The following is an 11713-nucleotide window of genomic DNA, read 5'->3' as shown; positions in this document are numbered from 1 at the left end:
GAGTCAAACATCATCACCTGTGTGTGTGTGTGACATCAGTGTTTAAACAGCCTGTGGATTAGGTGTGTCTGTGTGTAACTTTAGTTTTGGTTAATTATATCCTTTGGCTGGAACAAAGCATTTATGTGGTCTACGCGCATGAGGCAAGTTTCATGGCCCGTCGGCTCTTGGAAACGTGTCACTAACTGACGATTACATTAACCGCAATATAATAATATAAGGCAATATTAACGCCCGGTCAGTGCGTGACCTGTAAATGAGATTGTGGAGACATTTGAATCTGTCAGCAGTGAAAGGTTTAGGTGGGTGTGGGTTAGTGTTTGCATGATGGCATTTATTTGCACTGCAACTAATCCGTCTCTCGTTACCTCGCACTAACTGTGGGAAAGAATGCAGCTCCTCTACTGTACTTGTTTTCCTTTCTGTAAGGGGTGTGGCCTGCTCATTGTGAAGCAGCGCCACTGCCTCTCATGACAGGCATGCCTCTCAAGTGTCACCTCCCTAGATGATCGTGTTGATACTGTAACAGGGAGAGACTCTTAACAAATGCTGCAGCGTGACCTCATCTGCCTCAGGAGGTTCACAGCATATAGACACGGTTTCATTTTACGTTTCATCGTTGTAATTTGAAGCGATGATAAGCGAGACAGACACCAAAGCTTTTCTCTTGGTCGCAGAAATCAGTTGAATTTTACTGCCGGAACCTTATTACCAGAACAACGCGGGTGCATCATTAATTTTGAGCTCATGACACAAATTTAAATTGGTGATGCTCGGTTTTGCTGGAATTATGCACAGACTGCTTGTAAACACGTCTCCTGCTCTTCAGGAACCACATTTGAGGATCTTGACCGATACACTATGTCTGTAACTATGTCTCCATCTACAGCTGCTTTTCCAACTCACTCCACAGTTCTTCCCTTGTTCGCACTGTGAACTGGAGCCAGGGCCCAGCCAGGGTAAAAGCTGACTGCTTGGCTCAGGTTTGGTATGGCTCGAACACATTTGGGCCCTTTTAAAGCAATGTTTCCCAACCTTCATCAGCTGCTTTCCATCTTGTGGCATTTTCCTTGTCTACCCACCCTCCCCCCACCCCCCGTCCTCCTTTTGCCACCCCACCTCCACCATCCCCTCTTTCTTCATGTCAAACTTGGCAGGCAAGTTTACACTCTGATTTTCAAAGCCGCCCTGTTCTCTGTCAAATATTGCGTGGCAACATCAAACGCTCTGCCGGACAGAGCCTTCCTGGGATTCCAGCGTGGTGGGTGGATAATTGGAGGCAGGCCTCAGCGGATCTGGCAGATGTGTGATGAGTTTTTACTGGGGCTTTTTTTTAAGGTGTGTGTGTGTGTGTGTGAGACCGGTTTTAGAAGGAAAACATAAGGGCTCTCTTTGTTGCTATCCCTTGCTCCCTCCCTAAAGCAGGCCACAGTGGCGTCTTATTGGCCCAGTGGCCAAGTAAGGGCTGAGTGTGGCAGTAAACATCGCATACAGACACGATATCTAAACCCAGCATGTGGAATTTGATGTCTTTGGTCTGACTCACAAAGCCTTTAAGCCTCCAAACATTTCCACATGTCCTGTCCTGCTTTTTCACTGTTTCACTTTTTCTGGAAGTTCTCCTGTTTTTTTGTTACTTTTGTGAAACACCCATAATTACCGGGCTCTCTTGTCTGCTGTTTGACCGCAACTTTGGATGGAGATCACTGCAGCCGCTGTCAAATATAAAGCGATTACTGAGACGCTCTGGAATTCCACCTCTTACCTCCACCCTCTCACCCCACTGTAAAACCTGGAATGCTGGACAAGGATTCTTAGTTTTCCTGTCCATCCATCACTGAGCAAGCATAACAGGGACCGAGACCAGCTCCTCCCTAGCCAAGGGTGGGCTTCCACTGAAAGTGCAATGGGCCAGGGCGCAGTGGCGGCAGGGAGAGGGAAGGGAGGATGTGGGGGTTGCTGGGCTCGGGAAATTGTTAGACAGAGAGGGAAACGGACAAAGGAAAAAAGACGTGCAGACAGAGTTCCAAGTAAAAAAAGAATGAAACAGCCCTCCCATGTTTTTGTTGAGTCCCAGGGGCTCATGCAGACAGTATTAAGTTTAGTTTTTTTTCTTTTTACACAGGAAGGCGGTGCAGATGTTCCTGAGAGTAGGCCTGCGGTTTCCCTGTTTTCCCTTTGCTGGTCTGTTCCCGGCTCTCCAGCTTTGCCAAGGCGCTCCCTTACTCGGTGCTGGAGTTTTTGTTTTTCCTGAGAGTGGGGCTCCAACAGGAGGGTCATCTCCAGGCCAGCTCCAAATGAGAAATAGTTGGCCGGCTGCCCTGGCGGCCGCTCAAATCCGCCCTTTTGAAAAGATTACTGTGCTGCTGCTGCCGCCGCCTCCTGTGGGGCATGCCAGATCTGCTGAAGGGAGAGGAATGTGCAGGAGGGCTGGAGGAGGGAGAGATCCAGGAGGGGAGGGGGGCACCGGGGGGCCACATTTCATTCGACCTCTTTCAGAAAGTTTTTCTCATTACTTTTCTTCTCCCTCTCCTGCGCTCTCCTTCTCCTCCTGAAATGTTTCAATTCCTGCCACACAGAACAGGCCGCGGACTGTTCCCAAATAAAACCTGACAGGGTTTTTCCACCCGGCCAAGAGCGGTGTGACACAGTCCAGTTCAGCTGCCTCCCTCCCCTGGCTGTCTTTTCGCTGCTTGTTTTTGTTTCTTAGGGACTGGTGATGAATGATCGATTGATAGCGTTAAGGCCCACTCTGGGACTGCCGCAGGCTATCTCTGCTAAGCTGCTTTGCCTGATAGGCTGCTGACTGTGGAGACTCCAAAGCTGGAGCAATAAAAGTTGATTTGTGGGGGCACTGTGAGAAGCCCCAGACACTTTAGAGAGGTGTGCATGTCTCCTCTTGGCCTGTCACAATCAATACGGGCCCACCACCAGTGGGCCTCTCTGTCTCCACCGTGTTTACTCTTAAATAATGCATCACACTCTCGCACAAATACCTTCCATCCACACTAGGGATGGAGGCCATTAGCCATGACCATGTGGAACGATGAAATGCAGCCTATGCATCATACAACTGGTAGGTAGGGCATTTCCTTTCTCCTGAATGCCCCTGTGAGGCGTCGTTTTAGTGCTGCCTGACCTAATTGAACACCCTCAACATCAAACCTTTTCAGGCTCAGATTACACACCCGCCTAGTTTCAGCTGGGATTAAAAAGAACTTTATGACAATTAGTGGAAGAATGAAGATAAAAGGCCTTGCATGAGTTGTGTTCTTTGAACCTGACATATTTCACCCCTCTTAACAGCATGCCCTAGGGACACGCATGCTTCCATGTTGTAGTTACAAAAGCAGCTCACACCACAGTATATAAAATGGTATGTTTACAAAGTGTTGTGGTGCACTGACATTTCCATTTACCATCTTACATTATTGTTCCTGATTTATTTGCTTAGCTATCGCGTTACGGGAGACTTTGATAAATGCTGAGTAATTACATCACTGCTTGGCTATATGAACGCTGGAACCTCCCCAGGGATCAGTAACTACTGACAGATTTGGAGTGATGAGGCCTTGGTGGGTGGTCCTTATCTGAGAGTCAGGAAACAGGTCCAGACCCATAAACCCCCCATTCACCACAGAGGAAGCGCCCGTGTATGGAGACCACACCCTAAGTTGCTGTAAACCTTGCATGTGCCCAAAATTAAAGAACCCCCATCGCTAACCTCGCTCCAGATCTCAGGCTCTCTTATGGTAGCCGCCGCGTCAGAGGGAACATGGAGCCAGATTGGTTTTATGTGCAAGAATAATCTGTTCCAGTGAACAGCACCATGCAGGCAGAGTCAGAGTCCTGCTATCAGTGTGTCTGCTCCGAGCTGACAGCACTATAATAATAGCAGTATGTTCCTGAGTCACATCATCTGCTTAGCAACACACACGCCGGGGAGAGCAGGACAGAGCAACGTGATTGGGGGAGACCAGGACCCTCAGGATACTGAGCGCTAATTGCAAAGCTGTTTTCCTCTCTCCATTTATAACAGATGCAATACGCCCACAATAGCAAAGGGTTGCATAACTGGATTTTACAGCAGATACCCCTCCTCCTCCTCGCCAGCTCTCTCCCTCCATGTTTGTCCTTTCATGCATCCCGCCCTCTTCTTGCAGTTCTATCTCTTCCTCTTCATCTTCTCGTAACAGCTGGAGCTCAGCCAGATGGTTGTGATGCTATTTTAAAGATGTCAGACAGAGGAGGGAAAGAGTTGTTTTCATGTATTTTTGCTGCCAGAAATTAAAATGTCTGTCCAACTGGTTTAAAGACTGATTATGTTGCAAGGATTCATGATATAGGCCAAAAAATCTATGTTAAATAATTGGAAGGTATCGTTGTTGACCTGACTTTGATCTTTGACAGCTGTGACAAAGAGTTCAGTGTGGCTACTCTTTGTGCTGCAAAGCTGGTAGACCGGTTTCCATATTGGAACAATATGAGCTGTAACCTTTGACCCCTGCCTGTGAGGACGTGGAGATTTCGCCAGCTATGCGGAAACACAAAGGCATTCCTCACACACATCTACAAATGTGAGAAACAGCGAACAAGTTGGCACACGTCGACTTTGCACACATGCAGACAAACTAACTGTTACTTTTTCTTCTTCAACCCTGCAGCCATAAAATTACGCATGCAGGCGTTTTGCCGTCTGACGGGGGCAGGGCAGACTTGGCTGGGGGAGATGAGAGTATTTGCAACACAAACACACAGATTGGTGCTCTCCCTCCAACTGTCCCTGTACCTCCACCAGAACAACCTTTTGGACCCCCACCAGTCCGGCTTCAAGGTGGGCCACTCGACCGAGACGGCCCTCCTGGCAGTGACCGAGTCACTCCAAACTGCCACAGCGAACTCTCTCTCCTCTGTCCTGATTCTCCTGGACCTGTCTGCAGCATTCGACACGGTGAACCACCAGATCCTTCTCTCTACCCTTGAGGGAATGGGTGTCTCTGGCTCTGCGCTCTCCATGTTCGCGTCCTACCTGACAGGTCGCTCCTACCAGGTAACACTGAGAGGTTCTGTTTCGAAGCCACGTAGGCTCACCACTGGGGTTCCGCAAGGTTCGGTCTTGGGCCCTCTTCTTTTCTCCCTCTACACAACATCTCTTGGTTCGGTTATCCACTCCCATAACTTCTCCTACCTATGCCTATGCTGATGACACCCAGCTGATTCTGTCGTTTCCTCCTTCTGACGCCCAAGTGGAGACGCGCATCGCTGCTTGCCTGGCAGACATCTCGGGGTGGATGTCGAAGCACCACCTGAAGCTCAACCTGGACAAGACTGAGATGGTGTTTCTCCCAGGGAAGGGCTGCCCGCACCGAGACCTGGCCATCACCATAGATGACTCCGTGGTGACGTCTACGCGGACCGCGAGGAATCTGGGTGTGACCCTGGACGACCAACTGTCGTTCTCGGCAAACATCGCTTCGGTGACGCGTTCCTGCAGATTCCTCCTCTACAACATCCGGAGGATTCGTCCCTTCCTCACCGACAAGGCAGTGCAGGTGCTGATCCAGGCTCTTGTCATCTCCCGCCTGGACTACTGCAACTCCCTCCTTGCTGGCGCCCCGGCTTCCGCCATCAGACCTCTGGAGCTCGTCCAGAAAGCTGCTGCTCGTCTGGTGTTCAACCTTCCCAAGTTCTCCCACACAACTTGCTTTCTCCGTTCTCTACACTGGCTCCCCGTAGCTGCTCGCATCCAGTTTAAAACTCTGGTGCTAGCCTACAGGGCAGTGAAAGGAACAGCTCCTTCATACCTCCAGGCTATGGTCAAGCCCTACACCCCCGGCCGACCACTTCGCTCTGCTGCCTCCAGGCGACTGGCTGCCCCGGCGCTCAGCGGCCCCTGCTTGCGATCGATGCGGTCACGGCTTTTCTCTGTTCTGGCACCTCAGTGGTGGAATGATCTCCCGACTGATGTCAGGACAGCGGAGTCGCTGCCCATCTTTCGCCGCAGGCTGAAGACCCATCTCTTCAAGAAACACTACCCGGATCCTCCCTCTTAGGACATCACCTACTCTGTCCTAGCTCTTCTGATGCTCTTGTTTTCTAATCTTTCATTTCTAATCTGTCCTTTTTTTCTCATTCATCATAGTACCTAACTTATTGCACTTCTACTCTAGCTCTAGTTATGCTCTTAGCTGTTGGTTTAGGAAGGAAATGCGCTTACGATTTCTTGTGACCTGAAGTTCTTTTATCTACCTTTGTTGAACACACTCATTGTAAGTCGCTTTGGATAAAAGCGTCTGCTAAATGATCGTAATGTAATGTAATAAGGGAAGAAGTAGAAAATGAAATATTTGTTGCCATGGGGGCTAAGTATGTGTGTGGGACATCAGCGTGATGGGGTGGGATTTGTTGTGCTTTGTGGGAGATGAGAGTGGGATTTATGCATCTCCGTTGTACGACTTTTCGTGCGGTTGTTATTTCCACATGTGGTCCGACGGGGAAAACGAAGACGAAGTACGCAATGCCAGTGTTACTCAACCCTGATTACTCTTTCATGAAAACTACGGGAAAAGGACTCTGCTGCTGTGTGCTGGGATATGTGTGAAATCCTTCTAAGTCTACTTCTATTTCCTCTCTGAAGTAATAGGTAAACTCAATCACCAGAAAAAAGAAATATTCTCAAATTGTTGTAACTGTAGATTCACTGTGTGCATACATGCATGTGCATGTGAATGTGGAATGTGCTGAGTATGTTCTGATGTTTGTATGCTTGGTTAGCAAAGGTGAGGGGAGGACAGTGCAGAAATAGAAACGCTTCATGAAAACATCAGAGTGGAAAATCATATCAGCGTAACGGCGAGTCTCATAACTGCCCTGGAGGTGCCACGGCTCGTCTGTTCCATTTGAGCTCCACTTTGCCCTTATTCAGTTTTGCAGCTCTAATATATTTAACCCAATGTCTGCTCTGTCTGTCCTTGCTTTCTATTGCCCTCTTTTCACTTGCCAAGCTGTGTTATGAAAGAGTTTGTTTGGTTGTGTGTTTTTTTACATTAGGGCTGCGGTGATGACTCAGTTATGTAAGGCAGCAATCATGTTCACTCTGAATGCCTGTCTGGCCAGTAGAATAGAGTTGTGGAGCATGGCCCCAAACAAAACAAGGTGTGGCACTGATTAAATGATTAACAGAGGAAATGTATTTCCCAGAACAATCTTCCTCTTAGTCATTCTGTTTCCAAGGATTTGTCGGCAGCAGTGACAGCAGCCTCATCTCAGAGCCCTTTCTAGGCTCTGAAATAGACCTGTCAGAGCCCAGGGCACCACAGAGAACTGTTACATAAGTGAACAAAAATATGCAGAGCATTTTGTCATATGCTCACCAGCTCTCCACGCTGTAGTATGTGACTAAAATATTCAAATATCAGCAGATCAGGACACGTGCTTATGGTGATTTGCAGCAGAGTGACAAAAATGTGATGCGGCTAGACAAAACTAAACTTTGACTGTCAGCACCAAATGAGGGAAAGGCTGTGTGTGATGTAAGTAGAGGCAACAAAATAGAGAAGTGGCACAAAGCAGCATCACAGGACAACGTGACTGCACAGTGAAACGTCAACACTTACACAAAGCTATCACGGCTGCAGCTAATGATTAGCTCCATCTGGAGCTCACGGTGCTTCTTGAGGACACACATTGGTCTTTGGTCCTTCCTGTGCAGTGAGCAAAGCATAGATAATGTTAGACGCAGCCAAATCAGCTGTTTTGGGAAAGCTACCTTGAAATGGTACATGAAGCCTCGGAAAGCTTCTCATTCCCACGTCGTCCAAATCCAACACTTTGTTAGATGCTAGGGGAGCTAACAAAACATTGGTATGGGAGTTTAATTTGCTTGTCACTGCTTTCAAGCTACAAGCTATTTAGAAGTATTTAAACTGTACCCAATTTACTCTCTTACTAAAGTAGCTAGCTACACGCCAAGCTCCTGAGATACAGTAGCTAACTGCAGTGAAGGTATTTTCTAGGGGGAAATAACCAGAAAAATATGGATAACAATGTTTAAAGTAAGGTGAAAATCTCTCTCTATGCAAAGTATTCCATAACAATCTCAGTATTTATTTATATTTATCTGATTTTATAGTTGTAAACCAAGGAAACCTAGACTGTACTGTTTGTACTAAGATACTTGGAAACAGACGAAGTTAGTGCAAAAGCTACATTGAAAAATGCTTTGCATGGCAGCATGGATACCGTAGTGATTAGCATCCCACTGTAGATGGCTGTCACGTTATTGAAGATGCTGAAGATGGTCGGACTGGGACAGTTTACATATTCAATATAGGTATGTGATGAAAGGAGCGTAATGTTAGGTCAGCAGAGACGTCCTTGTGGGATTTACTGGCTGGCTCTGAAATAATAAAGAGGCACGTGAAATGCTGCGTTTGGCACAATGTGCTGTTCCCTCATGTTATGAAATATGAGATTTAATTTTGCGCTTGACTCGTCACAGTGCGAGCCATAATGTTTGGTCATTCATATGGGACGTCAGACATAGAATGTGCCCGTGGTGGGATGGTACAGTGCTGGTGTGGTTACTGTGATGTGTTGGGGATTAGCTAACTACAAGAACGAACTTAAACTGTAGGTACAACAGACGCACAAAGTATATAGAAGCTGGTTGTTTTACAGTTTTTTTTTAGGCCTTATATGCTTCAAAGTGGCTAAAACGTAAACTTAGCTAATCCTCATTGAAGACTCAGTCTATTGTTTCCATGACCCTAACTCGCCAAAAGAACCACATTCCAAATCTAAGACAATGGGAATGCCTGTTCCAAACTCAACTCCAGTCAACATTTACCCACATGACCCGCTAACTCAGCCCGGCTCCTAAATGGACACCGGATCAGTGTCTATCCAGATCAATAGGCACCGCGGTTGAATGGTGAACAAAGCCGATTAACTAAGTCTCTGCTCCAAGGCCCCCTCAGGTTGATGGGAAACACAGAGAGGTCACCGGTCACAAGGTCACTGTGCCATGTGGTGTCACTGGACGCTGCCTGTGTAGAATTAAGATGCTGGGAAACATTGATCAGTGCTCTTGGTGTTTGCTCTAATGCGGCAACACCCAAATAGAATGCAATCGTTACTATTTCTGTTATTCGCGCCTGCATTCGCGCCTTGGATCAAAAGTATTGGACGCTGCAGTTGTTGGTGAGCATAATGCTTCTTCTTCACCAATGCATCTCCTTCTAGTGTTTTAAAACTGAGTTACTCACAGACTGAGTTTATGGAGGTTTGTGAACATGTGCTTACTTACACAACAACACAACTTAAGCTAAGAGTCGTTCGCTTCTAATTGCTTAAATCTCTTTACCAGCAAACAAGAAGTTGCCCCCCATTTCATACTAGCGGTTACTGGGAACCACTGAAAGGCGACTACACAGTGTTAAGGAAAACAAACCCTCCAAAACAGACTAAGTCTCCGTAGAGCTGAAGAGTTGGGTAATAATTCTCAAAGGATACATCAATACACACAAGCCTTCACATTACCCAGTTATTTGATTCAGTAATATGAGAAATATCACTTAATGGAGGTTTAAAGGTCAGGCTTACAATAAACCCATTAATGATACGTGGTGGTTCCATTTGAAATTATTTCTTTGGACCCCTGAGGCGGAGCAGTGCGGTGGAAACTGATGGCAAGTCGATGACAGTCAAAGAAGGCAATACTCTGCCTGTTAAAGGCTACAACATGAACGCTTTCATGGGGTAAGGTCATTTTGTTGCTCTTTTACCCGAGATCGTGTTTGTCAACCTGCCAAAAGACACTCGGGACTTTGTGAATTCTGCCTCTGTAGGTGGTTTGCGACTGCATACATGAAGTGAATGAAAGACACGTATTCATGCCTTCAGAGCAATTCCATGATCCAGGAGTTAGTAAATCTTTTAAATCCTCAACTTTAGCTATTAGTAAGCTTTCGTTCACTTACATGTATGCTGTGTTTGAATTACGCCACAGTTTATTTGCTTCCATTTAAACATACTCAGTGATATTACATAGCATTGACAAGCTTTTGGCTATGAAAGGAACGCAAGCAATGCTGTAGAGATACTTTGTAAGGGGGTTAGGAAAGGCTTAAACTGTACATTTAAAAAAAAAACACTACATAAACAGTGTAGGTTTCATGTTCAACCAGAGTTGACTGTTTTCAAATAGTAAAGCAACGTTGCCAAGACCTTCACATGTGTGACTTCCATCCTCAGATCAAAGATGAATGGGCTGCTCTTTCTCCTTTTCCACAGAGATCTAGGCCTTGTGTTTTGATCCCTGCCTTGTGAATGGAAGGCTCTCTGTCTGCCCTGTAGTCTGAATCTTGAAACCCAGTACGGTTATGGCTGTCCTGGTTGGCTCTGACCCCCCACACAAAGCCCACCTTTGATTGGGAGGCCTGAACTGAGTGGGAGGCGGGAGGGCAGCAAAGGCCAGGGGAATATCTGATGACTAAGAGGCTGCATACGCCACTGTACATGACTGTGTGATTAATGAACACAGCATCATCACGGATTGGCTTTCACCCAACATTCTGAGATCATAACCTCCACAACGACTACCTTAAGGGGCAGGGGGGGTTAGGGTATAACATAAATGTTGAGCTGACCAGATTAATCTACAACAAATAATGTAGTCTTTAATATATCTATTGTTTTGTGTTGTTGAAATAATGTTGCACGTCATTTGGGTAAGTTTGTAAAGTCAGTGAGGTGTGTCGTCGTCGTCTGCGGGTATCGATCTGGAGCCTTATGTCTTGTGTGCTGGCTCAGGGTTTATTTGCAGCTGCTGTTACTGGAAATGGATCCCTGGAGCGATCTGGATTCAGCTGATCCAATTAAACGCTGTGAATAATTGATCTGACAGTGAAACTGAGCCCTGTCACATGGGAGCGGTGACATCATCATTTAACGGTGAAACCGTACTCCAGTGCAGCTGGACTGCCCCGGGTCATTTATTCCACAATCAGTCCACTGTATCTGATTACCGCCTGTGGAGGACACAAAGCAGACCATGAGGACAGAGGTGGGGGGTTACATTGGCATTATCACGCTCAGCAAGACTGTACAAAGACAGTAGACTCACTAGACGGGACAGGAAGCTCATGAGGCAGTCTGCTAACCTGAACGGAGGAGTCGAGCTCTGATTTCATCCAGTAACAATGCTGAGGCTGAAGTCACATTTTTTCAAAACTAATCTTCAGCTCCATTCTCACAGTCCTTATTTGTATCTTATTTAGTGGCTGCACAAGCTGTGCTACGTTGCGTGCTACAAAGGACATTCTTAAACAGGACCTCCATGTGAACCAGATGGACTCTGCGTGGGTCGATTATCTTCCTGGCCATGAAATAAGGTGCAAATAGGAGCCATCTTTGACCCTGGCCTTGGAGGAAGCTTAGATTGTAATATCTAATGAAACCCCTCCAGAGAGGTCTGCTCCTGCCGCTTGCCACCTTTTCATCTAGATCTGCACCACAAATGAGAAAAGGAGGACATCTTGTCTGCATTAGGCCCAAACCCTTGGGCAGGAACGGGGGGAGGCCTCCTCTCCATGTCTCTCTGTGGTTTCTCACGGAGCGAGGAAAGGGTGTGGGGTCTGCTTTCAACTCACTCTCATGCTGCAAACATTTTGCTGGATAGGCATTTCTGATCTGGTCATTATGAACTCATGAG

At 46.9% G+C, this 11713-nt stretch overlaps 1 protein-coding gene across 1 annotated transcript; it reads left to right on the top strand.

Annotated features, from left to right (window-relative positions):
• Positions 1-4901: 4901 nt before the first annotated feature.
• On the top strand, positions 4902-6243 carry LOC143012178 (uncharacterized). Its single transcript, XM_076165222.1, has 2 exons — positions 4902-5050; positions 5248-6243. Exon 2 carries the CDS (start codon positions 5292-5294, stop codon positions 6051-6053), a length of 762 nt encoding a protein of 253 aa, XP_076021337.1. The 5' UTR covers positions 4902-5050; positions 5248-5291; the 3' UTR covers positions 6054-6243.
• Positions 6244-11713: the final 5470 nt, after the last annotated feature.

This window comes from Genypterus blacodes, unplaced genomic scaffold (assembly GCF_046128005.1).
Source record: "Genypterus blacodes isolate CSIRO-AG114 ecotype Tasmania unplaced genomic scaffold, CSIRO-AGI_Gbla_v1 ptg000012l_1, whole genome shotgun sequence".
Taxonomy (NCBI): Eukaryota; Metazoa; Chordata; class Actinopteri; order Ophidiiformes; family Ophidiidae; genus Genypterus; species Genypterus blacodes.
This window is presented reverse-complemented; position numbering and strand designations above follow the sequence as displayed.